This window comes from Berkeleyomyces rouxiae (assembly GCF_048999995.1).
Source record: "Berkeleyomyces rouxiae strain 22BRR77 chromosome Unknown BrBRR77_ptg000002l, whole genome shotgun sequence".
NCBI lineage: Eukaryota > Fungi > Ascomycota > Sordariomycetes > Microascales > Ceratocystidaceae > Berkeleyomyces > Berkeleyomyces rouxiae.
The window spans coordinates 5,606,394-5,629,294 of NW_027396492.1; the positions used below are offsets into that span (position 1 = coordinate 5,606,394).

Genomic DNA, 22,901 nt, shown 5'->3' on the forward strand with positions numbered 1-22,901 from the left:
TGCTACAGAAAAGAAGATATATCATATCGTAGTGTGTAATAGAAAATCAAGGCAAACGGTCGCAGCAAATGACAAGAAACCAAGAACAAGCTCGCTAAACAAAGGGGATATATGGCATGTGTCAATCAATTGCGAAGGGGAAAGGCAAAGAACAAAAAAGCCGTAAACTATCAAAGACTGGGGGTGTGGCGTTTAGTTGGTAGTCATAGACCGAACAAATGGCGTAGAGTTGGTATTAAGAGAATTGGTGTTTAGACGACGTCTGACGGTAGAGTCACCTTCAATCTCATGTTCATCGTCAGTGATGGGGTTTGAGTTGACGCGTCTTCGTGGCGCCGCAGTGGCCGTCGACATGGACCGTGGCATGTGATGATCACCTCCAGGGATATGCACATGGCCATTTGACAGTTTCCGGAATTCGTGTGAAAGGGCAGGGCCAGGGTGTAGCAGCTGCATGAAAAGGCCGGGGTTTCGCTCCGAAGTCTTGCTGCGCGTCATTCCAAGAGTACCACGGCGGGACTTGCTGCTCATGGTGCGCTGAAGGGCAGGGTTGAACTCGGGCGGTGGCTGCGTCTCGCGCTCGAATCGCTGCTGGCTTGGGAGAAGGATGGCGCGATCTAAGCCATAGGGAAGACCACGATGACGGCCACGTATTTGCATAGCAACAATCACCAGCTTTCCGATAACCGAAAACTTGCCGCTCAGAGACGTGTTGACGCCAGGGTATCCGAGGGACATACCCACGGTTCCGTAGGCGCTAATGACCTCAAACAAGACAGCCCACATAGTAAATTTATTGTCTTGTACCTTGCTGCCTTCGACAATGGCCAGGATGAACAGGCCAAGACACACGTACCACAAGTCGAATGAAAGCTGTCGGCGCAAATGCGTCCCAACATACGAGACGTCGCCACTGTCTCCTTCTTCGTCGTCATAGATGGATTCGTACATGCCAAGAGATCGCTCCTCGTAAACGTTGGTCCGCCGGATGGAAATGGCAATTGGAAAGACGGAGATGTACATCATTATCATGTACGAGACCTGCACGCCTGGGTGCAGTTTCGAGATGTCCAAGCACGCAAAGCCGGCTGTTCTTGTTGATGTGGCTTGAAATAGTGCATCCAGAATGCGAGTATGGACGGGCAAGTCGGTAACAACGTCGGCTTTCAACTACAACCAAGTTAGCAAAACGAAGCAGCAATGCAGAATGGAGAACTTACATCGAGGATAATGAAGAGAATGACGTCAACGCCATTAAACAAAATCAGGATACCAAATAGCCACCATGTGGCTCGAGATGGGAACAGCAAGGTGAAACAGCGACGCGGATGGTCAAGCAAGAATCTGAGCTCCTCCCAAAGCCCACTGCGCTCGGGTACAATCAATGACAAGAGCCAGATGATGAAGCGCAGCATGATTGGAAATCCAGTGTTACCGATTACAATGAGAAACGACATGACCAGCATGACCAACGTGGATGAGTTGAATGAGTACATGCTATCGGGAGTCAAAGTGAAGCCCAAGTCCATAAAGGCCGACCCCGAGGTGAAGAATCCCCACCATGTCTTGTTTACGGCATAATCATCCAGTACTTTGCCATACCGCTGGCTGTGCTGGATGAACGGCAACAGGAAACAAAGTCCAAAAATATGGAAGCCCCAAAAGTAGACACCAAGAATCACAGCAAGAGTGCGGAGCGAGCGATACTCGATGCCTCCCAGCTCTTCACGCTCTTCCAACGACAAGCCGATGAACTGGGAGTTGCGCCCAGTAGTCGGCGTGTAACTCAGATATGGCATGTCATGGACAGCTTCACCCCCTCCGAGAATCTCACGAATTTGGGCAAAGGTACGAGTGCGGTATGTCTTGGGCATGTCCTCATCGTCTTCCCGGCCAAGACACTTGCTCATCCAGCGTGGCATGCTAAAAATGCTGAATGTATTTTTAAGCACTTCGGCCTCCTCAGCAAACTCCCGGCGTACGTCACGGCCATTCTGTCCCGTGTAGACATCTCGTGTATCACGACTAGGTTCTGAGATGATGATGGTAGTTCGATGGTTTGCGTTTGAGTTGGCGTTGGATGTTGACAGAGTTCGTCGCTGGGCTTGGCCCTCATCACGAGATTCTGTTCGATTGAGAGTCGCAGACTCCCGTGGTACGCGCGTGGGCACAATTCCTTGTTCAACTTCGCGCGGGTTGGGGATCCGGAGGACCTCGTCTCCATCGACCGAGACAACACGGGAGAGATTAGGACGCTCCATAATATGCTCACTTCCAGCAGAAGATCCTTGACTCAGGAGCTGTCCAGGGCCATGGTTCCCGGGGGCAAAGTTCGTTTGGGTGTTGATTCCGTCGCTCCGCTTCACAGTTTCGCCAAAGGCTATACGGTTGATCTGGCGAGGGGGGAAGGTCTGTGTCGGGCTTACATCCCCGTCTTCCTCTTGGTTGTCATCAATGGGCGTAGTATTGCGGAGGCTCTTGCTGGTATCGGCTTCAGTTGAGGACACTTGTGATGAGTCCGAGGGAAATATTTTGATCATGGTATCCAGACTAGCCGGCTGAGGTGATTTCACACCAGGAACTGGGGATAACATGGCTCCATCGTGAGCCATTCGCTGAGCACGTGCAGAAGAGTGCATGACAGTAATGAGGCGGCCTCGTACTCCTCCGCCATTACTCACGGCTTTGCTCCCATCACTGGACTGGGCACTACTGCTGGAGACATGGTTAAGATGGCCGTGTGCTTCCGGATCAATATTGTTACGGTCTTTGGAGCGACTCTTGGAAATTGTGGTTCTGCGAAGCCGGGCTTCTTTTACCAGCTTGTTGAAATTCTTCTCAAACCAGTAAAGACGCAAGTATACCACCATGGAGTTGATTGTGATGGGGTTAGTGATCATGGGAATGAGGTAGAGTATGACCTGCTGTCCCGTGTTGAGCAGATTTACATCTACAGGGTTGAGACCAGCCTGTGTGCTGGAGCCAGCAGCAAAGAATAAAGCATCGACATATTTGAGATTTTGTTTGCCGATTGTATAAACCAGGACTGAGCCGACAAGAGCAAAGCTGATGATGAATATGTCTTGTAGAATGAAGTTAGTAACAAGCTCGGCAGCCATTACCGCAGTCTCACCAGGAACACTTTTGCCGAAGCAGACCCCATATCATAAGAAGAGTCGACTTACAGTGTGAGGTGATGAAGTTGAAATGTGGTTTCGAAGTTATGAAAGAAGGCTTGACGGCAGTCTTAAACCGAGGCCAAAAGCCTTGAGACTCAGCCATTGGGGGCGGACAATGGAATTCAACAGGTGAGGAAATGAGAACAGAGGGCAGAGATCAGAGGATGCCAAACTTTTGAGTAAGAGATTAATGAAGGGAGACAAATATCAAACGGCCATGAAGATGTCTCAAAATCTTAGAGTACAGAGAATAGCAAGGTCGAAGAGCGCTTTTTTGGCAAAGCAGCAGAGGAAGCAGCCAGGTAACAAGAGGACGGGTCAGACAACCATGATGCAATTGACCAAGGAACAAAGACGCGGTGAATGATGAAAGAAACAAAGACACCGCAGCACCAAAGGCCACAGCGCAATGAGGTGAAGAAAGAGAAAAATACCCCTCTAACAGCTATTGAGCGCTGGTAGCAAAGCGGGAAGAAGGTAAAGTGCTCCCTTGGCTGAAAGAGATCACCGCAAGTACTAACTAGGAGAAAGAGATTGAGAGGAGGCGGAAGGACAGAAGGAAAAGCTCCAAATACATACAAGTGAGTAAGTATAGTTACTTGTGTTCCTGATCACTAACGACGGCGGCAAAATAGGGAGCCACTAAAGAAAGATAAGGTCCTCGGGCTAGATCTTGGCCAGCTTTTGGATACCAAGCCCTCCATAATATAATGGCTTGCCCTGCCTGGTACACAATCACTACATGTTTGTCTTTGAGCGTCGTACGGCCCTGTTCCAGGATCTCTTGTTTACCAACAAAACACCTGACTACAACCCACAACACAGACCAACACAGCACTGGCTCAAAGCACCCCCAACTAGAGAAGTGGGAAATTGGGCCAGGAATAGGATATGACATGTCGGGCTCCTTTTGTGTTTGGCTCCAGCGCGAAAGGATCCGGAGAGCGCGATTTGAAGTACAGGTACATATATAGTTACATATGTATGTACATATGTATCTGTGTACATACAAACAACAGAAATTGGTGATCAACACCCTGGTTGGCTGTGTGCAATTACTACAGGCTTTTCATATGTCGCGCTAAGCCGTTAACTAGTTAGTGCAAGTGCAAGATGCAAGCAAGTTCAAATGTAATGTTCTAGCAGCCATGACTTGGTTTCCGACGACCAAAAGGCAGCCTGGCCAAAAAAAAAAAAACATCTGCACAAGGCTAACGACGATGAGCTAGAATGTTGCAGACACAATCTGCCCACTGCTCAAAAAGCACACAAGTTTCCCAGGGCCGTGTGTCTGGCGTCGGAATCAGCGGAGCGGGCCACTCTCTCACTACAACACACGCAAGGAACAAAAACCACGTGTATCTCTCTTTTTCCCTCCTCAGCTGCCGCCCTCCCATCATGGCCGCTTCCGAATCACCAAGGATTAAACGAGGAAAGTGCCACAAGACATAACTACTGGTCCAAGTCAAAATTCGAGTCCAAGTCCAAAGCAAGTAACTACTCTATTCATCATCCAAACAAGAAACCCATGGAACAATAGAACAAACAAACGAAGGAAACAAAGTCGAGTCCATGTTAAAAATCCTGCCAACCAATCTACGCTTCTTCGGAATATTCACTAGTGGTGTAGTTATACATCGACAAGTGAAAGTGAAAGTGTACAGTTGTACATACAGTGCTTCCTTGATAATAGAATGTAACCCATCAAACTACACTGCCGACCGACCTTTGTCGCTACGCAATGGAGCGCAAAAATCTACATGCACAAGCCCAAAAGAGACATTCGCATATACAGTCAAGCCTGTTTTGTAGCACATCACTGCCTGAAAAAAACTCTATTTCTGTCCGTCTTTTGGCTATATTATTCATTCTCTCGCGTTTAAATACAGGGCCAACGGATCACTTGCATATATTTTCAACACACTCATGCACGGGTCAACAGAGCCGCATGTGGTCGGTCTGAATAATCCCAGTATCCAGTGTCGGCACAGTCGGTACAACACCATCATGTCGAGACCAGGGCTTTTATTTGTGTTTTTTTCGTCCTCTTCTCACATTTGAGGCTCGGCTCATGCAAACACCTATGTGTTTGTGTGTACTGAATGAGTACATACCTTGACTTCCGAACTGACCCAGAACACTGGCCATGTTTCCACAACATATTTAAGGCCCGATGCCCAAATTCGTCGCCACCGTATTGAATCTGCCAGGACACGCAAAGGTCTACGCAGTTATACTTGCTTGTATAAACAGCCGGATTTCGCCATCACCTACATATTTGACGTTAAGAGACGAGAATAAAACAGCATTGCTACCAAATCAAATCCTCATGGCATGGCCATCAGCAAAGATCAAGGAACAAATGAAATCATCTATACAGACATCCTCTTATGTCACATTTAGCTTTGTTGAAACAAAACACTCCCACATACTCTCCGCCTATTTGACTTTCACAACATCCACGCTACCTGTCTCTGTCAACCTGCAATTCTTCGACTTTTAGTTGGAAATTAGAGTGCTGAGCTACCTTTCTCGAGGCACGAGCTCTTCTAGGTTGGGGCTACATATAACTATGCGTATTTGTATTGATTGCAACCATGAGTATTGTTTGGCTTTTGACTACAACTCCAGCCATAAAAATCTCTATGTACACACCAAAATCATTTCAAGCCGAAAACCAATATGGTATATAAAGTAAAAAAGAGGAATTGTCCTCTGTGTCATTGACCCTAACACCCCTGAACTAGGGTTACAACATGTTACTTCGGTAGGGCAATGATTACTAATAGCCCCACAGTCGACATCGCTACTGAGATACACTCACTATAGGGGCTGTTTTCACAAGCCCGTCACACGATCTTTCCTCCCTTCCAACACAAGACTGTTCTACAAATATTGATATCGCTATTCGCAATGTGGTAAGTTCATCTTGATCTTGGATTGACACTGGCCAGCCTCGCGTCGCTATTCCTAGGCGCTCGGTTGCTAATACAGGCTTCTATTCTAGTAAACATATCTTGAACGCTCAGGTCGCCATTCGGGCGCCTTGCTGTAAGTCTCGATTGTTGGGTTCAAATTGCTGTTATTATCATACACAAGGAAGGCTCTCACTTTAAATGCCCACGTATGCTAACAATGGGCTTTTTCCCCACCTATTACAGGCCGCAAATGGTTTGATTGTGCCGATTGCCATGCCGAAAGTGAAACCCATGCCTTGCGCCAGCAAGTGGACATGACGTTTGCCTGCAAGAAGTGCAAGAAGTGCTTTCGTAAGGACGCTCAGGAGTTTGAAGAGGCAGACGAGTACTGCCCACACTGTGATAATCATTACGTCCTAGAGGCTCTCATTCCCAAGGCTTCGCTACAAGTAGAGGGTGATGATGCCCGCATCGATTCTAGAATGCTCAAGGATGAACGTTTGAGAGGGAAGGATGGAGTTACAATTTTCGATCCTCAGCCAGAAGCTGATAGACTAGGTTAGGCTGAACTTTGATACTGGTGAACCATGATGAAGCAAGGAACCCTAAAATCACGATGTGGCTAGTGATATGTGTATACAGATGCATGGCTCGTGTAAGTCGTCCTTGCGCAAGTCAACCACGTTCAAGATATAATAATGTCATTAATTTCCACAAAACAACAAGAATAATATATTACTATCTGGTTTTCACTCATAAGTTGTTTCTAACTTGTAGTCGCATCGGTGCTCATATCTTGTGGAGGGTGCCCCCAGGAAGCCCAAAATTCAAACGTCTGAATGTTGAAATTAAAAGAATTCATTACACGTCTAGAATGCCGGTTGTATCATATGACCTAGAAAAATCAAGAGAACTGCCATTTTTACTCGGCGTCGTCTGGGCCCCGGGTCAATATCGTGGCCGTGCCGGTACCGGGTGTCCGACCGGTCTTCTTCTTGGCAGCTTCTTCCTGCTTCTCTTCCTCAATGCTCTTTACGAAGGCTTCAATTTCTTCGAGAGGCATCATTTCAATGCTCTTTCCGGGCGCCATCAGAGCAATCTCAATGTTCTTGGCGCCCGTCTGGACGACTTCCAGTAGAGACTTGATAGCCAGACGCACCGTAGCATCACGGTTCATATTTTCCTTGTAGTTGCGCTCGAGGAATTCGCGGACAGTCTTGCTTGATCTGCCGATAGCGTTGGCTTTCCTGTTTGGGAAGAAAACGGATGTACATGTTAGGTCTGAACTGGTAGCAAGCGAAGAAATCAGGGCCAAGACATACCATGCTGAGTAGATACCAGACGGCTCGGTTTGGTAGAGTCTGGGAACCTCGCTACCCTTGTCAAAGCCGACAATCAAGGTGCTGATTCCGAAAGGGCGGACACCACCACTCTGGGTGTAACGCTGCTGGACACCAGCGACATACTTGGTGATGTATTCAATCGTAACAGGGTCTTCGACAGTGAGACGATGGGACTGCGCTTCTATACGAGCTTTGTCGACGAGAATTCTAGCATCGGCATTGAGACCGGCAAAGGCCAGACATACATGGTTATCGAGCAAGCCGAGCTTGGACGGGGTGATACGAGTATCTTGGAGCTTCATGGCGGAACGTTTCTCACAGCCCAGGACCACGACATTTTCGCCCTTGACACCTACAGCGCAGGTACCTAGCCACAGAAGACTTTAGCATACTGAATTGCAGATTCATGTCACGATTGAATGTTGGTAGACAAAGAGGGGCAGAGAGAGAGGCTTTGGGGTAGAGTTAACAGTGATGAACGGGGACTGCGTATTACCTCTCTTGACAGCTTCGCTGGCATATTCGACTTGGAAGACGTGGCCATCGGGGCTGGGAGAGTGTCAGTAGAACTCGAGGCAGAAGAATTATGCGATATGGCCGTTGTACCTGAAGACTAGAAGCTGTTAGTTAGAGAGCTTGTGCAGCAAGGCTGAAAGCAATGAGGGTGGTGGACTAACCAGACAGAGCTCGATCATAAGAGGACGCCATTGTTGAAGCTTGAATAGCAAAGAAGCAGAGGAAAATGTCGTTGGTAGCTAGAAAAAATGAAGGTAAATTCAGCTGTCGAAGTGTTGGCCTTTCCTGTTTTCGCGGGCGTCGTCATGGAGCTTTACTGTGGAGGAGGCCTAGCTCGCAGGCGGCAGCGATAGCGCGGCTGGAGCTTGGAGCAGACATACAAGCACGTGATTTGGACATGCTCCATAATCACGTGATGTAGATATCATCCAAACCCCTATTTCACATGAGGTGAGGGTTATTCCATGTCTTGTGTGACAATGGACATGATATCCATTCCTTGAATCATGGATATTTGATGGGTACATTAAAATTATAACACTGGGGACAATGGTGTGCAAGGACATAATAAAAGGTTCCGATTCCAACCTATCATGACCTCTAACTACTTGATGAGGGGAGATTCTTGTCATAGTGAGAATGCGTCAACAGACATACATACATATGCCCAACTATTTAGAGATGTAGACGCTAAAAAGCTCGCAAATGGGAGTGGTTAGGTTCACTGTAGAAAATACAAATCCACATATCACTGTTAACAGATACTTTTATGAAGTTGCAATCCCAAATAGAATAACACATGCTTTGTGATGTATCCTCACCGAGACTATTCGGATGTTTATTATCTAAGGCGTCGTCATAACAAGATGTGTTTGTAGACTTTTGTAATGCTCCATGATGACTCATGAGATAATTAAGTAAAGATAACAACTAGAAGTAGATATCAACCTGTTTTGGATGGAGAAGCAAAAAAATGACGAAGAAAGCAATGTAAGCGAGAAGACAATGATGAAGTGTTTCGGGAAATAAAACATGATGTAGGGGTGTCATTAAAGTAGAATGATGAAGAAACGAAAGAAATGAAGAGATGTCAAGAAAAAGAAGTCAAATGTCATGAAGGCTTTCAGTATTTGAAAGCTCGGGGATCGAAATGGACTAAAATCTCCCACATTCGCTCCACTGTCTTGATGCTACTATGGAGACAATGTGTTGTCCCTTTGACATCATCCTGCGTTTAAAGCCATCACACCAGGCTGATTCAAGTTGTCCTTGGCCCTGATCCGCACTCTTCAGTTCCTCAAAATACATCTCGGCAATAGCCAGTGGACCAGCCAGAATGTCGGGCTGTGTGGAAGTATTGACAGCAAAGTCGAGAGCACAGCAAATATTTGTCGCAAACATACGATCGCGCTGGTAGTTTGAAACGTCGATGTTAAGTTCAGCAGGCAGAACTGGATACATGCCGTAGTCAATGGCAGGTTGAAAGAAGAGTCTGTGGAGCGTCAAGATGCAACGGTTGAGAAGAAGGCTGCCCATCCAGTAGTAGAGGAAGCTTACAGCTGTTGTGGCATCGATAAAGGCAAATGTCTCGGAGAATGGTATTGATGTTTCTGTGTGAGGCGGGCGGTTAACCCAATAACTGTGTCGGTGGGCATCATCAGGTCCCTGGGCAGCCATACTGCACCACTCGTTAAGTTGACGCTCCAGGTACAGGCAGCCAGTAAGAAGTTCCTGGATCTTTAACTGCCTCGCTTGTGTGGGTACATGATGAGAGGTCATGTCAGAGCGCTCTAGAAGATCAGGAAGCTGCACAAGTATATCGAAAAGGTGGTCTATCGTTGACTTTGGGTGGTATTGCCACGGAGCTGTGACCCAGTCACGCTGGGCTAAATGTGTTGGCTTGCGAGTAAGGAGAGCCCACGCGATCTATAGCAAGGTCAGATTTGGACAGCGAGCTCAGTGAATAAAGAATAATCATACGCTGGAGGGCCGGTAAACGCGGGAAAAGAAATGGTGTGCCGGGAAGGCCTCAAAGGCTTGTGGACCAGCAACTTGTGCCATGCTCATGTAATCGTGGGGGGCCTTCCACGGCGGTATTTCTGCAGGAGATGCGGCATAGTTGTTGGGCTGTTCAATTGTATAAGTGAAGGTTCGTGGGTGGGTTATCTGGGAGACGGTAATACAGACCTCATATAGAAAGACACACAGGCCAGATTTGGCTTCGTTCGGAGAATCGACACTGACAATGCATTGGCCTCCAACACTAAACTCACAATCGTTGCCAACTGGCCGCAAGTCAGGGAGCTCATAGTTTCGTGGACTCAAGGTGCCGCTGATTCCGCGGCTGACACGATCCAGTCTTGTCTGTAGTGACACAAATTGGATAGGGTAATACGTGTGCTTGTCTGATAAAAATATGATGTCGTCCCAAGCCGATCTCAAAGGTTCGCTTGGAGATAGCGGCATTTGTATCACAGGAGATCCATTGGACGATGGCGCTGTGGAGACAGGCAGCTGTTGGGACATGGAATATGAAGAAGAGGCCGAAATGGGTGGGGAAGGTGTGTTCCCCTCCTGGCTATTTCGGGATCCTTGGCTCTTGATGCTAGCAGAATCGCCTTTGAGAACCTTCTTCGACGTGCTTCGGGGCGGATGTGAAGAGCAGCGTCCTCCGTCTTCGGGGGTTGCAGTAATGAAAATCATTTGGCGCTCATAGCCTTCACAGTTCCGGCCAGTACTGACACATTTCCGACAAATAGGGCGCATGTTGTCACACTTGACGCGTCTTCTGCGGCATGTCTCGCAGCCTTTGTACTTGCCCGGAACGCCAACCATGACGGATATAGGTAACACTGTGTGGAGGCAAATAGAAATGGAGTATTGAGCGAGGTAAGATGAGAAAGAAGGTGGGTGTACGAAGAGAAGACTAGAGTATAGTATGGAGAAAAGATCGCAAGTATGATGGAGGTATCAAAAGCCTAACGTAGCTATAAGATACGAACAATAGAGGCAATATAAAGTGACAGACAAGAATCTCCAAGCAAAGTCATATCACGATACCATATGGAGAGGGTGATGGTAGCTTTTTATATAGTCTGGATGCCATCGTTGATACAAGCCCGGTAGATAGATAAAAACTGGCCGTAGCATCTCAAACATGCAGAGACAAACAACGACAATAAATCAAAAAGAAATAAAAGAATGTATGAACAAGGAAAAGGCGGATTCGGTCATGCAGACCAGAAATCATAGCGTGGCCAGTTCTTGCTCACAATTAAACAACAAGCCGTTGGCGAGGAAGGAAACGGAGCGCCGGTAAAACATGCATTTTATGTTGAGCTAACCAAGGACAAAGAAATCGAAAAACAGGTAAGCCGATGGCCTCAGCATGAGGAACAGGACAAGGGCATGGGCAGGGGAGGAATTAAAAGGACTAGGCCAAAGCCCCCTTCCCATCCATCCCCTCTTCGCCTCTTCAACTACTTGAAAGTATGTACCTGATGTACTTAACTTGTATGCAGAGGTACAAGTCCACATTCTGCACTTTTATATAGTTACCTGCAACTAACTACTCGAAAATTTTAGCTCATGAGAAAATGACACACCACCCTGTAGAATAATGTGGGATGATATTGTGGTCTGGGAACGCCTTGCGCCCGGAAAGACAGCAGAAACTCTACATTTGCAATACAAGTACAAGTACAAACGGTGAGTTTCTGTTCGCAATGAAGCCGCACCTGTCGGGGTAAAATAAGCAAGTGGAAAAACAGGGGAGAGGAGTGGAACCGAGTCAAACTGAAAGACATGCTGACGAAGCGTCGGCATGGCGGAATTTGAGAGGAAGGAAGAGTTGCCTGTAGGTATTGTCCTTGCGGTAGGGGCTAAACTCTCGCTCAGGCTGGGTTGGCCCCATTTACATGCACGTACAAGATGAAATGAAATGAAATGAAATTAGGTGGAGGCCGGTCTCTTGCTTGAGGCTGTGGGTGAGAAGAATGTGAAAAACTTGAAAAGAAGGGGAGACACAAACACATGGCCAGCATACAGTGAGCATTGTAGTTCGTGACCCTTTACATAGACTGCCCTAACTCCCTTGCACCGTTCACAGATTTCGCCGAAACCCATCTGGTTTCTTCTTGCGAGCATTGTCGTCCCCATAACTTTGTTTTCCTGGTTCGTTTCATCGGCCCTTGAATCCCGTTACCGCCAGCGATCTCTCTTAACATAGTAATATCATGTCGCAAGATGGGTATATGAACAGATGGGATGAATAAGACTTCAGTCGACAGCGGTACTTTGACTCTTTTTCCTTCTATGAAGAACAAAAGAAGAGAGAAGAAGGGACCTTTTGTCATAAAGGGATGCAGCCCTACGAACAAGATGAGCAGGGTTGGTAGGTGCTTGATCTGTGAGAAATGTATCCTCTAGACACCTTAACAAGCATCCGTTGTGCAATTTTGGTAACAGATGAGATGGGTATAAATTGAATTTCTTTTGTCCGTAGAACTCACAGCAGATAGGTCTGGAAGGTTGATGCGGTTGAATAGCCCGAGAGAACTGACACCTGGCTTTGTCGCAGCTGTTCACTTGATCGATAATGCCTAACTAAGACCGACGAAGGGGTATCAAGTCAAGGGGAGATAAGAGAGAAACTAGGAACAATTTCCAGTGTAAATCTTTTAGTGGCAATAACTAGACAGCGTGTTTCTGGCAGCTCAAGTTGGTAGAGTGTGTAAATTATATTGCAATACAGCATACACATAGCACAATACATGTGCATGGACAAGTAGCTAGTTAGTGGCATAAATGACTGAATTTCCTGTCTAGCTGTCTTTTTGTCTTGTCGACTCGACGTGCAAAATATGTCTCGTTGTGGAAAGTGGATCCTCTTGCTGTCACTCGAGTCACTCTCCACTCTCGAGGTCCTCAACCGCTCGAGTCTGTCCATTGCAGATAGGGAAGAAAGCGTTGGACATATAGGGCCCCCATTCCTTCCACTTTATCCCTGCATGAAACAGGCTGGTGGGCCATTTCTACAACCTCGCCAGAAACAGGACAGGATTCAACAAGGTGACAATCAGAGGAGCAAAAATAAAGTCTAGAGTCTCGTATAAAGCATGTCGTCCAGGGGGGTTTGTCCTTTCGTGCACTTGGTACAAAGGATGGTGAGCGAGAAAAGTGTCCGAACATCGACAAGGGAAAGTAGACTATTGGCAATCAGGAAGGAGTAGCACGTGGATAATAGCATCGAGGGCGGTACAGAACCGGGGCAACTACTCGAGCTGCAAGAAGCTCAGACGGGACTACAGGGATAGGTAAACGTCCAGTATATAGTACATCACGGGTAGAGCCCCTCTCTTTGGAGGTGCTAGATGTTGTTGGTTGTTTACAAGCGCTACTAGTAACTATGGTTTGATTATGGAACGAAATGAAAAAGCAGGCCTAAAAACTAGTCGTGTTGAAAAGAAAGTGACCATGAGAAAGCGTCGGTCTCTCGATTTTCACAACGAACTTTACGACAGAACTTCTACGACAGACCCTAAGATCCCAAGATGATGTTAGCTGAACTCCAGCCCAGCTCAGTTGTCTTTTTTTCCTTGTTTTTTGTTTGGTTTATTCAACCCAACCTAGCTCTCCACTATTTTGTGATTGCTCCAGGGTCTTAAGCCCGTTTTTATTTCTTGAATAAGAACTCCTCGGTTCAGCTGCAAGCCCAGCTTGCCCACCCCAGGAAAGTCAGTGTGCCAAATAAAAGCATGGAATAACCAACGGAATAAGCCTCACGTATTCCACTAAAAAAGAAACTATGCATGCTCTAAGCCAGAATGTAGGATGACCTCCACGTCTGCTCGTTTGTTCACTTACCTGTCAATGGTTCACAGGCTCCCAGACACGGCTTCACCGCACCCAATCAGCGACGCAAATGCCAAAAGGAAGGGAAGGAAAAGGCCATGTGGCTGGCATGGAACAAGGGATGACAATAAAGAGTAGTTAGCTATACAAAACAAGGTAGCTTGTTCAATGATGGCTACTTTATAGACAAAAGACAAGAGGAGACACAACTACGCAAGCATGTAGAACGACGTCTCGGAGTTTACATACATACAAGTACACATAAAAGCAACAGCACTGAAAAAGAAAGCTTCATTCCAGACCACAGGAAACTGCAAATTACACCGAGAAAAGAAGACCTGTGCAGCTGGCACCTTCTCGACCTACCGTCCTGCAGTTGTGAACCACCGTTGCATGCCCCCCCCCTCTTCCATCCATGCACGTACATACATAAATTGCCCATGCATGTTGCAGTATAGCGCAGGCACAGTTCGTCACAAAGATACAAATAGCAGGTGTGTATGAGTTGGGGACGGAAGATGCTCCAAGAGACAAAAGGATATACTTACAAGTAAGTGCATCTGTGCAAGTATCTATGTACGTACATCCACAACCATTAACTCCCTTGTTCTTGGACTATTGTACCAATAGCTGATGGGCGAAAATGAGGGAGAGGAAGCGGGTGGATGAGTGGCACGCAGCGCGGTCACAGTCACATAGTTATCAGACCACTAGATGAATACGGCATTAGCTAGCGAAGAATGAGAGAAAATGAGAAGCTTCGGAATAAGATCCGCTGTTGTGTCTGGGAAGTCGTGGAGAATATATTGAATCCTTCTCTGAGCTCTTGAGCCAGGCACGTTCGCCATTCATTATTCACCGGTGATACAAAGCCACCAGCCAAGTTTGCGTTCATGCTCGGACTATAGACGTCATACAAAGACCGAGACACTGGCTAATTTCACGAGCTAAAGAGATGGTGATGGAATTGGCCCAAGCTTTTTTTGGGTTGGGGGGGGGGGGGTTGAGAGGCGGAAGGACGGGACGCTTCTCTCAAGTTTAATAGAAAATGAAGAGACGTGAAAATAAAAGTCAACAAGAAACACATACAATTACAAGGGGGAAGGGGATCTCCGTGATGCAGTCTCTCGGAGCCTGACTCTTTTGCACCAAGGATATGGTTAAGCTTTCAAAGGATCGGCGTACTTGTAGAATCAATGGAAACTTCAATCGACAAGCGCTTTGCAAAAGTAAGAAAAAGAAAATATGAAGACCAACCCAGCCAGCAAAAAAAAGAAGAAAAATGAGCGATACCAAAAATCTGTCTTCATCGCCCCTCAACAAAGTATTCATTCTGAAAACATATGCGCTGTTAGTGTCTCGCGTTGGCCGAAGCGTTCTTGTCTCTATCTGCTAAGCCCATTTTGTCGTTCGCTATGTGCTATTGTCTCCCTGTCCTTTCTTCTCCCTTTGAATTTATATGTATGTGCATACATACACACATACATACTGTACGTGCATGCTATCCTACCTTCTACTCTTATTTTCTCCTACACGTCCCTCAGCTTCTCTTGAAGAGAAGGTTATGCAAGTAAGAGAAAAAAAGAAAAAAGAATCTAAGCCATGTCACGTATGTACATATGTATGTACATGCACATATATGCTACTACCATACATGGCTTAGGAGGGAGCCATACAGAGAGAGACAGCGAGACTTGGGGCTATGAGGAGAGTCATGAGAATAGAGGTTATGGAGAAACGACAAATCCAGTGATGGAGAAAACAGCCGCCAAGTCTAGACTGGTCTAGGCCTCTACCCCCCGGCTCCAGAGCCTAGACTGTGGTCTTTGTCTTTTCCAGCTTCCCAGTTCTCTGGAACTAGCCCGCAGGAATTTAGGCTAGGGTTTGTCTCATTGGCTGAATCAACGGAACATCAAAAGACATGAAGAAGATAAGCCGCCCTTGACTAACCAGGACGACATGTTTTAGCTGAGGGCTGGAAGGGTCTATGTTCAGTCGGTATCTGCCGATATTGTGGTATGATGCGGTGATTCTACTTGGACAATTACGACAATGGTATTTTTATATAGTTACACATGTATATTTTTTCTTTCATCTCTGTCTTCATGGGCCTACCCAACACGCCAGAGCTGAATCTGCTTAGATGTACTTGTATGGGTTCATGATGCCATTCTGTGGTTGTTGAAGTGTCATCGTTAGCGCGCGTCCAATAAACAGGTCCTTGTTGCAATATTTCACTTACCGGGTCGTATAGCTTCTTCAAATCCTTCATCATTCCCAGCACGGTGTCATTGCGGCTGTAGCCAATAAACTTCTTCTTGGCAATCCCCAGACCATGCTCAGCACTGATGCTACCACCCCGCTTCGAGATCCACTCGTATACAAAGGGCTCCAGAACCTGTTCAATCTTCTCGTCGTATCTATGAGCAGCAACGTTTAGATGCAAGTTGCTATCGCCCATGTGGCCGTAGCCAACAATGCCAACGACTAGATCGCCGTTCCCTGTGCCCGTAAGACCAGCCTGGGTCATGCGCACCCGGACATCTTCAACCAGCTGGTACATCTCATTAAGCGGGATAGACACATCGTACTTGTAGACAGCGCCCCAGTGGCCCAATGCCTCAGCAATGCCCTCGCGCCAACCCCACAAATTAGTGATCTGGGTCTGGTCTTGTGCTACCACTCCATCTACCACAATTTCCTTCTCCATGACATCCTCAAGGAACTTTTCCAGCTTTTCGTAATCATGCTCGCTGTTAGAGCCGCTGGTCTCAATCAGGCAGTAGAACGGGTAGTCGTCCATAGGGCGGTTAGCACCTTTAGCCACACTGACCATGCGCTGGGACTCGGAGTCCATCAGCTCAAAGGCCGACAGAATCTCACCCAACTGGCCCTTGGCCTCGCGGAACGCACGTTGCACCTGCTCAAAACTCTCTAGTCCAAAGAAAGCCACATTCGTGGCGTTGGGCCGTTGCGGGCATTGTACGGAGATCTTGGTAATGATGCCGATAGTACCCTCACCTCCGATAAACAGCTGCTTCAAATCATAGCCTGTGTTGTTTTTGCGTAGCGTACACAAATCATCCACGATCCGGCCGTCGGGGAGGACAGCCTCAATGCCCAGCACACTTCCATGCAGCGACCCGTAGCGTAGAAGGCGTAGACCGCCTGCGTTTGTAGAAACATTTCCGCCAATCTGGCACGAGCCCTTGGCTCCCAAGTCAAGAGGGAACAGATACCCGCGCTCGGCCAAGTACTGGTCAGTGACCTCGAGTATAGCACCGGCCTCAACCACCAAGACGCCGCTGACGTCATCAAATGAAACCACCTGGTTCATTCGTGACATATTGATGACGATTTCATCAAACACTGGGACCGAACCGCCCACCAATCCCGTGTTTCCGCCTTGCGGCACAACAGCCAGCTTGTGTTCGTTGCAGTAGCTGAGGATTTGGCTTATTTGTTCAGTAGTTGTTGGCCGCAGCACCAACCTACCCTGGCCGCGGTACTTGCGCATCCAATCCTCGTTGAACGGGGCAATATCGCCAGTTGCGTCAGTAGTGACGCCGTCGATCACAGCACTCTCGCTGCCCAGAATGTTCTTGAAGTGCGCCACGTGCTCGACGGTCAACGCACCAAAGTTGCCACGCTTTATCTCCGGGTACTTTGCGGCCGTCAAGCTGATTTCCGGTGCACATAGCCGTGACGAGGTGCTCAGGGGACGCCGAGAAAGAGCAGTATAGGGGATGCCACCGGGTCTGACGCTCCATGTGACGGCATTGGTCGAGGCTGACACCAAGTTAACTTTGGCGCCGCTGCGAATTGAAGAGCGCAAAAGAGGGGCAATTCTTGAGCCAGATGCCATGTTTCGTATATGGGACCAGTTTGTTGTGTTGGTGAAAAGTTCCAAAGCTGTTTGTATGGAAGCACAGGTAGGACAAGGAGACCATGCCAATCTGAAGTCTTTTTCATCAACTTGGCATTAGGGTATGGCTGATTTCAACCAATCACTGAACGATATGTTGCCATGACAGACATAATAACCCTAGAGACAACGCCGATCTCGGTAGGGCTTTTTATGGGGCAATGGAAACATGGGCACAAATCTGTTGGAGGGGTAGTTTAAACTGGGTGTAAGTGAGCCGAATGTATAACTAATACAATGGAAGATATAACAATCCCGTCAAGTTCTACATGCTTTGTGTTGTACCCACGATTTTCGAGGTTACTTTTGCCCAATCGTCATGCTCTTATTCACCTTCGAATCGATCGGCGCATGAACCGGTTGGTTTCATTACGATGCAAGACGAGACAACGATCATGTTGGACTAACAGCAGGATTGAAGATTCTGTGACACCAAACGTTTACTAGATGGACATCATGGGTAAGAGGAGAAGGAGACCATGAAATGGTAGGAGGTAACCAAACTACTGGACTGATAGCCTGTGTCATGGAAAAGCTGATACAGTTGAGCAGAAGATCCCCATGTTTCAGTTCATGTGATTCTGTCGTCTACAAGTGGAGGTGGTGTTCTAGAGTGTCTTTTCAGGCATCGGAGATGGAGTTAAGATAGAGAAAACAGAAACATTAATGTATAGATAGTTACAGAAGAAAGGGGTTTAAAGATTGGAGAGGATATGTATAAGCGTGCGGACTTCCATCGCCATAGATTAAACTGGATTCCATCTTCCTCTTGGTTGTTGATCATCTTTGCAAGCAGGAACTTCTTTTCAGCAAATGATACCGGCTGGCCGTACGTTCTTTTGACTTTTTTTTATTGTTCACCCTCTTGTCCATCTTTTGCTTGACTTGTCCTCTTCTTACGTTCACTTTCCTTCATTCTCATCTCTACTTTTTACTTTCATCTTATTGCATCGTCATCACACCGTCGTTTCCCCATCACAAATATTCATTATTACGTCAATTGTGCTACAACCAATCGTCCTTATCGATAAGCATAACCTTGGTTCGCTTCCTATTTTTGCTCCACTATATTCAGGGCTGTATTATCCCAAGGCCCCTGGAGACTGAGCTATCGGAATGGCAGCCCGGTTTTTTTCCAAGCTCATAGGGGGTGGTGGTGCTGACACTGAAGCTCGGGCGGTCAGCACAAACTCGAGTACAAGCACAACCGGCTCTCCAGGCAACAAACTGCTGACCAGTAGCAGTGAATACGATGATAATGGTGAAGAGCTTGTGCTACAAATCACGGATGTGACTCACAGCCCAGCAGGCACTGTGCAGATGGTAGCAGTAACTACAGGGCCTTCAGCGGCTACCGCCCCTGCTACTGCTGCTATAGCCACTAAAAATACAGGGCACGGAAACAAAAGTGTTGCAGATGACACAGATGACAAGGCTCAGGATGAAATCCACCAGTCTTTGACAGATGAGCAGCCTCCTGTCACCGACTCTACGTATCAGGACACCGCCACCACAACTGTTCAAAAAGAGTCCAACGATCGTCCTGTAACCCCAGAGCTCTCCATCGCTATCTACGTCTTACCCACAGGTAACCAGAACAACCAGCCAGAGTCTCCACCCACCTTGTCGCCTGGAGAACACCAAACCCTGGACCATACCCTAAGCCAGTCAGAGTCCCAGCCTGTAACTGTTGCAACGCAGATTGCTGTGGTGACCGTGGATGTTAGTAACCAGGTGCCCGAGACCTCACCAATCCCTCAAGCCCCGACCCAACAGCCCGAGGCCGAGCCCGAGTCCGAGTCCGTGCCGTCTTTGCCGCCAGTACCGACTAGTAAGATTGCCTTTCCGGACGACTCTCGCATCTCCATCATTAGCTCTGCGCTCTCCGAAGCCTCGACCTTCTCCTCACTGCCCACTTCCGCCTCTGTGGCCCCCTCCATCGCTGATACTGCTTCCACAGCAGCTTCACCACCCCCATCCGACTATTCTCCGTCTTCTCCTTGCGTTGGATATAGTCGCCCGTGCTCTCCATTTCCCCGACTTGCCTCAGCTGCGGCTTCAGGCTCACCTAGCTCTCCATCAACGCCGTCCTCAGCACGCAACCGCACATATTCATCAGCCTCGTTTGCTTCGATCTCGTCCTTGATAGACCCTACGGTTGCTGTTGTTACTACTGCTGCTATTCCTCTCCACACCCCTGCTGGCTCTTCACCCCACCCTTCTTCTGCTTCCAATCCAAGCTCCAGCTCTAGACGCTCGCGATATAATAAACAAGAACTTCACGCCGCCCGACTGCAACGTTCTGCTAGCAAAAGTGTTTCGTTTGGATCTTCTACTACCTCGATTGACCGCCGCACAAGCATCAAAAATAGATTCAAGCGCTCGGCGTCTAGTCCAGCTGAAGCTTTAGCTGCTGTTGAACCTCCCAAGGAACAGGGCCTGACCAAAATGGCCTTCGCTGAGCAGCAACGCTGGATCACTGTCCAGCAAAAGACATTCACAAAATGGTGAGCAAGAGAGTCGGTGCTGGTTGCCACTTAACCCCCCCCCCCCCCCCAAGATATTTATATCGTCCGTTGTCGCTAACTGTTAATGCTCAGGCTCAACACCAAGATTGAAGTCAGAAACTTGCAAGTGAACGATCTTGTCAAGGATTTAAGCGATGGTGTAAGCACAGACTGCGAGTTTCAAGACTCATAAACACAAAAACAAGTGTCTAAACTAACCATTTGTCATTCTCCGTTTTAGGTAGTCCTAATTCACCTACTAGAATGTCTTTCAAACGACCCTCTTGGAAGATATGCGTCCAAGCCCAAGCTGCGAGTGCAACGCTTTGAAAATGTCAACTTGTCCCTGGACTTTATCAAATCTCGTGGTATTCAAATGACAAACATAGGCGCCGAAGATGTGGTAGACGGCAACCGAAAGATCATTCTTGGTCTAATATGGACTCTGATTCTACGCTTCACCATCAACGACATCAATGAAGAGGGCATGACAGCCAAAGAGGGTTTGCTGCTCTGGTGTCAGCGCAAAACTGCTTGCTATGATGAAGTCGATGTCCGAGACTTTAGCGCAAGTTGGAATGATGGCCTTGCCTTTTGTGCGCTGCTAGACATCCACCGCCCAGACCTAATCGACTACGATTCTTTGGACAAAGCCGACCACCGAGGAAATATGCAACTCGCCTTCGACATAGCCCACAAGGAGATTGGGATCCCCAAGCTGCTAGACGTGGAGGATGTATGCGACGTCGCCAAGCCTGATGAGCGGTCTCTGATGACGTACATTGCCTACTGGTTCCATGCCTTCTCTCAAATGGAAAAAGTCGAAAACGCCGGTCGCCGTGTTGAAAAGTTTGTGCTAAACATGCAGGGCGCCTGGGAAATGCAGAGTGCTTATGAGCGGCGCATGGCTGCGCTTCTGGCCGCTTTGGATGGACAAAAAGAAAACTGGCAGACGGCCAAGTTCGAGGGTACATATGCTGATGCCAAAGCCCAGGCCTCTCAGTTTTCAGCATACAAGCGAGGCCAGAAGAGAGAATGGGTTGCGGAAAAGAGCGAGTTGGCTACATTACTGGGCAACATTAAGACGAAACTAGGAACATATCGACTTCGGCCGTATGAACCTCCCCGGCATCTGAGTTTGGAGAACATGGAAATTGAGTGGGCCAAACTTTCCAAGGCCGAGATGACACGAGCACAGTTAATCAACGAGACCATCAGAGAGTGAGTGACCCTTTTGTGCCCTGGGAATATCCAGTCGGCCTTATACTAACTACGAGCCAGTATCAAAAACGCGCTTCGCAAGTCTTTTGCTGACAAGGCTAATGATTTCGCAATGGCTCTGAATGCTATGCAATTGGCTATTTCAGGGCTAGAAGGAGATATCGAAGATCAGCTAGAGCTTGCCAAGCAGTTGAATCTCAAGATCCCACCGTTAGACAAGTACCTGGAAACTATCCAGGCGGTTGACATACAGTGTATCGAAGCTAACATTGAAGAAAACGACTTCACTACATATACATTAGATGAGCTTGTCTATGAGCTTGGCCTGGTAAAGTCTTCTGTACAAAAGAAACTTGCCTTTCTTGACAACCAGATGGTAGCACGAAACATGACCAATCTGACGCCTATTCAGCTGGAGGAGTTTGAGAGTGTGTTCCGCCACTTTGATCGCACTGACAGCAATGCTCTCACCGAACTGGAATTCAGTGCCGCGCTGGCATCCCTCGGTCTTGTATTTTCCGAGGATGAGATGCATGATTACTTTACCGAAACATCTCACGGCCGCGACCGCGTCACTTTTGAGCAGTTTATCAGGTTCATGGTGGAGGTCACCGAGGACCAGAATTCTGCCGAGCAGGTCTTCCAGTCCTTCCGCGAGGTGGCAGACGGGAAACCATACATTACAGAAATGGACCTGCGACATTCGCTCGTGCCTGACGAGGTCATCGAGAAGCTGACTGACATTATGCCTTCACACAGCGGACCGGACATGCAGGCTGACAGAGGCATGCCTCAGTACGACTACATCTCGTTCATGGACAAGCTGATGGCAGATGTGGATGATGGCACTTACGAAGAGGACTCTTTGCTGAGTGAAGGCGATACACAGGATGACGATTCATATGAGAGCAGTAGACACAGCAGGGTTATTTAGGTGCCAAGATAGAGAGAAAAAGATCAAGGGAGATTATGTGAAGGAAGATGCGACTTATAAAAGGCTACCTGCCATTTAGCCATGATTATACGGTGGTTCTATGCTGCATCGTGCCTTGTTTTTCTGCTTGATGTTGACCTTTTTTTTTTTGGAAGGGGGGGGGGGGGGGGGTGGGTTATTCTTGTCTTGATTTGTCTGAAGTTGTTTGTCTGTTTTCTTTCTTTTTCATGTCTATATTTCATTTTTAACGTCCTTTTTTTTCATTATCACGCCTCAACTTATCACTGCTCATAATTTCCTCGATCGTGTGTTTAGGAATACATAAGTAAGTAGTTATTATCCTTTTTTGTTCTGAAATTATTAGTAGATTATTATTATCAAGCACATATGATACATAGAAGGAATTTGAAACCAAGGGCGCGGAGAAACCTAGATACTCAGAATGTACTGTGGTGCCACCCGTTAATACAATTCAGCCAGGACCTCTTGTTTTGCTTTTGCTTCT

At 47.5% G+C, this 22,901-nt stretch overlaps 6 protein-coding genes across 6 annotated transcripts; 2 read left to right on the forward strand and 4 right to left on the reverse strand.

Annotated features, from left to right (window-relative positions):
- Positions 1-192: 192 nt before the first annotated feature.
- Positions 193-3,282, reverse strand: BROUX77_003127 (uncharacterized protein; the record flags this gene model as incomplete). The annotated part of the gene is made up of 3 exons (XM_073747744.1): positions 193-1,170; positions 1,221-3,066; positions 3,134-3,282. The coding sequence occupies 3 exons, from the start codon at positions 3,280-3,282 to the stop codon at positions 193-195; spliced, it is 2,973 nt and encodes a 990-aa protein (XP_073608209.1).
- Positions 3,283-6,092: 2,810 nt separating this feature from the next.
- BROUX77_003128 (uncharacterized protein) lies at positions 6,093-6,660 on the forward strand (the record flags this gene model as incomplete). Its single annotated transcript, XM_073747746.1, has 3 exons — positions 6,093-6,097; positions 6,154-6,230; positions 6,341-6,660. 3 exons carry the CDS (start codon positions 6,093-6,095, stop codon positions 6,658-6,660), a joined length of 402 nt encoding a protein of 133 aa, XP_073608210.1.
- Positions 6,661-7,019: 359 nt separating this feature from the next.
- On the reverse strand, positions 7,020-8,148 carry BROUX77_003129 (uncharacterized protein; the record flags this gene model as incomplete). Its single annotated transcript, XM_073747747.1, has 5 exons — positions 7,020-7,344; positions 7,420-7,807; positions 7,937-7,989; positions 8,047-8,053; positions 8,118-8,148. 5 exons carry the CDS (start codon positions 8,146-8,148, stop codon positions 7,020-7,022), a joined length of 804 nt encoding a protein of 267 aa, XP_073608211.1.
- Positions 8,149-9,111: 963 nt separating this feature from the next.
- On the reverse strand, positions 9,112-10,791 carry BROUX77_003130 (uncharacterized protein; the record flags this gene model as incomplete). Its single annotated transcript, XM_073747748.1, has 3 exons — positions 9,112-9,882; positions 9,937-10,083; positions 10,144-10,791. The coding sequence occupies 3 exons, from the start codon at positions 10,789-10,791 to the stop codon at positions 9,112-9,114; spliced, it is 1,566 nt and encodes a 521-aa protein (XP_073608212.1).
- Positions 10,792-15,948: 5,157 nt separating this feature from the next.
- Positions 15,949-17,674, reverse strand: BROUX77_003131 (uncharacterized protein; the record flags this gene model as incomplete). Its single annotated transcript, XM_073747749.1, has 2 exons — positions 15,949-15,981; positions 16,052-17,674. The coding sequence occupies 2 exons, from the start codon at positions 17,672-17,674 to the stop codon at positions 15,949-15,951; spliced, it is 1,656 nt and encodes a 551-aa protein (XP_073608213.1).
- A 1,176-nt stretch (positions 17,675-18,850) lies between these two features.
- On the forward strand, positions 18,851-22,396 carry BROUX77_003132 (uncharacterized protein; the record flags this gene model as incomplete). Its single annotated transcript, XM_073747750.1, has 4 exons — positions 18,851-20,241; positions 20,335-20,401; positions 20,483-21,462; positions 21,523-22,396. 4 exons carry the CDS (start codon positions 18,851-18,853, stop codon positions 22,394-22,396), a joined length of 3,312 nt encoding a protein of 1,103 aa, XP_073608214.1.
- Positions 22,397-22,901: the final 505 nt, after the last annotated feature.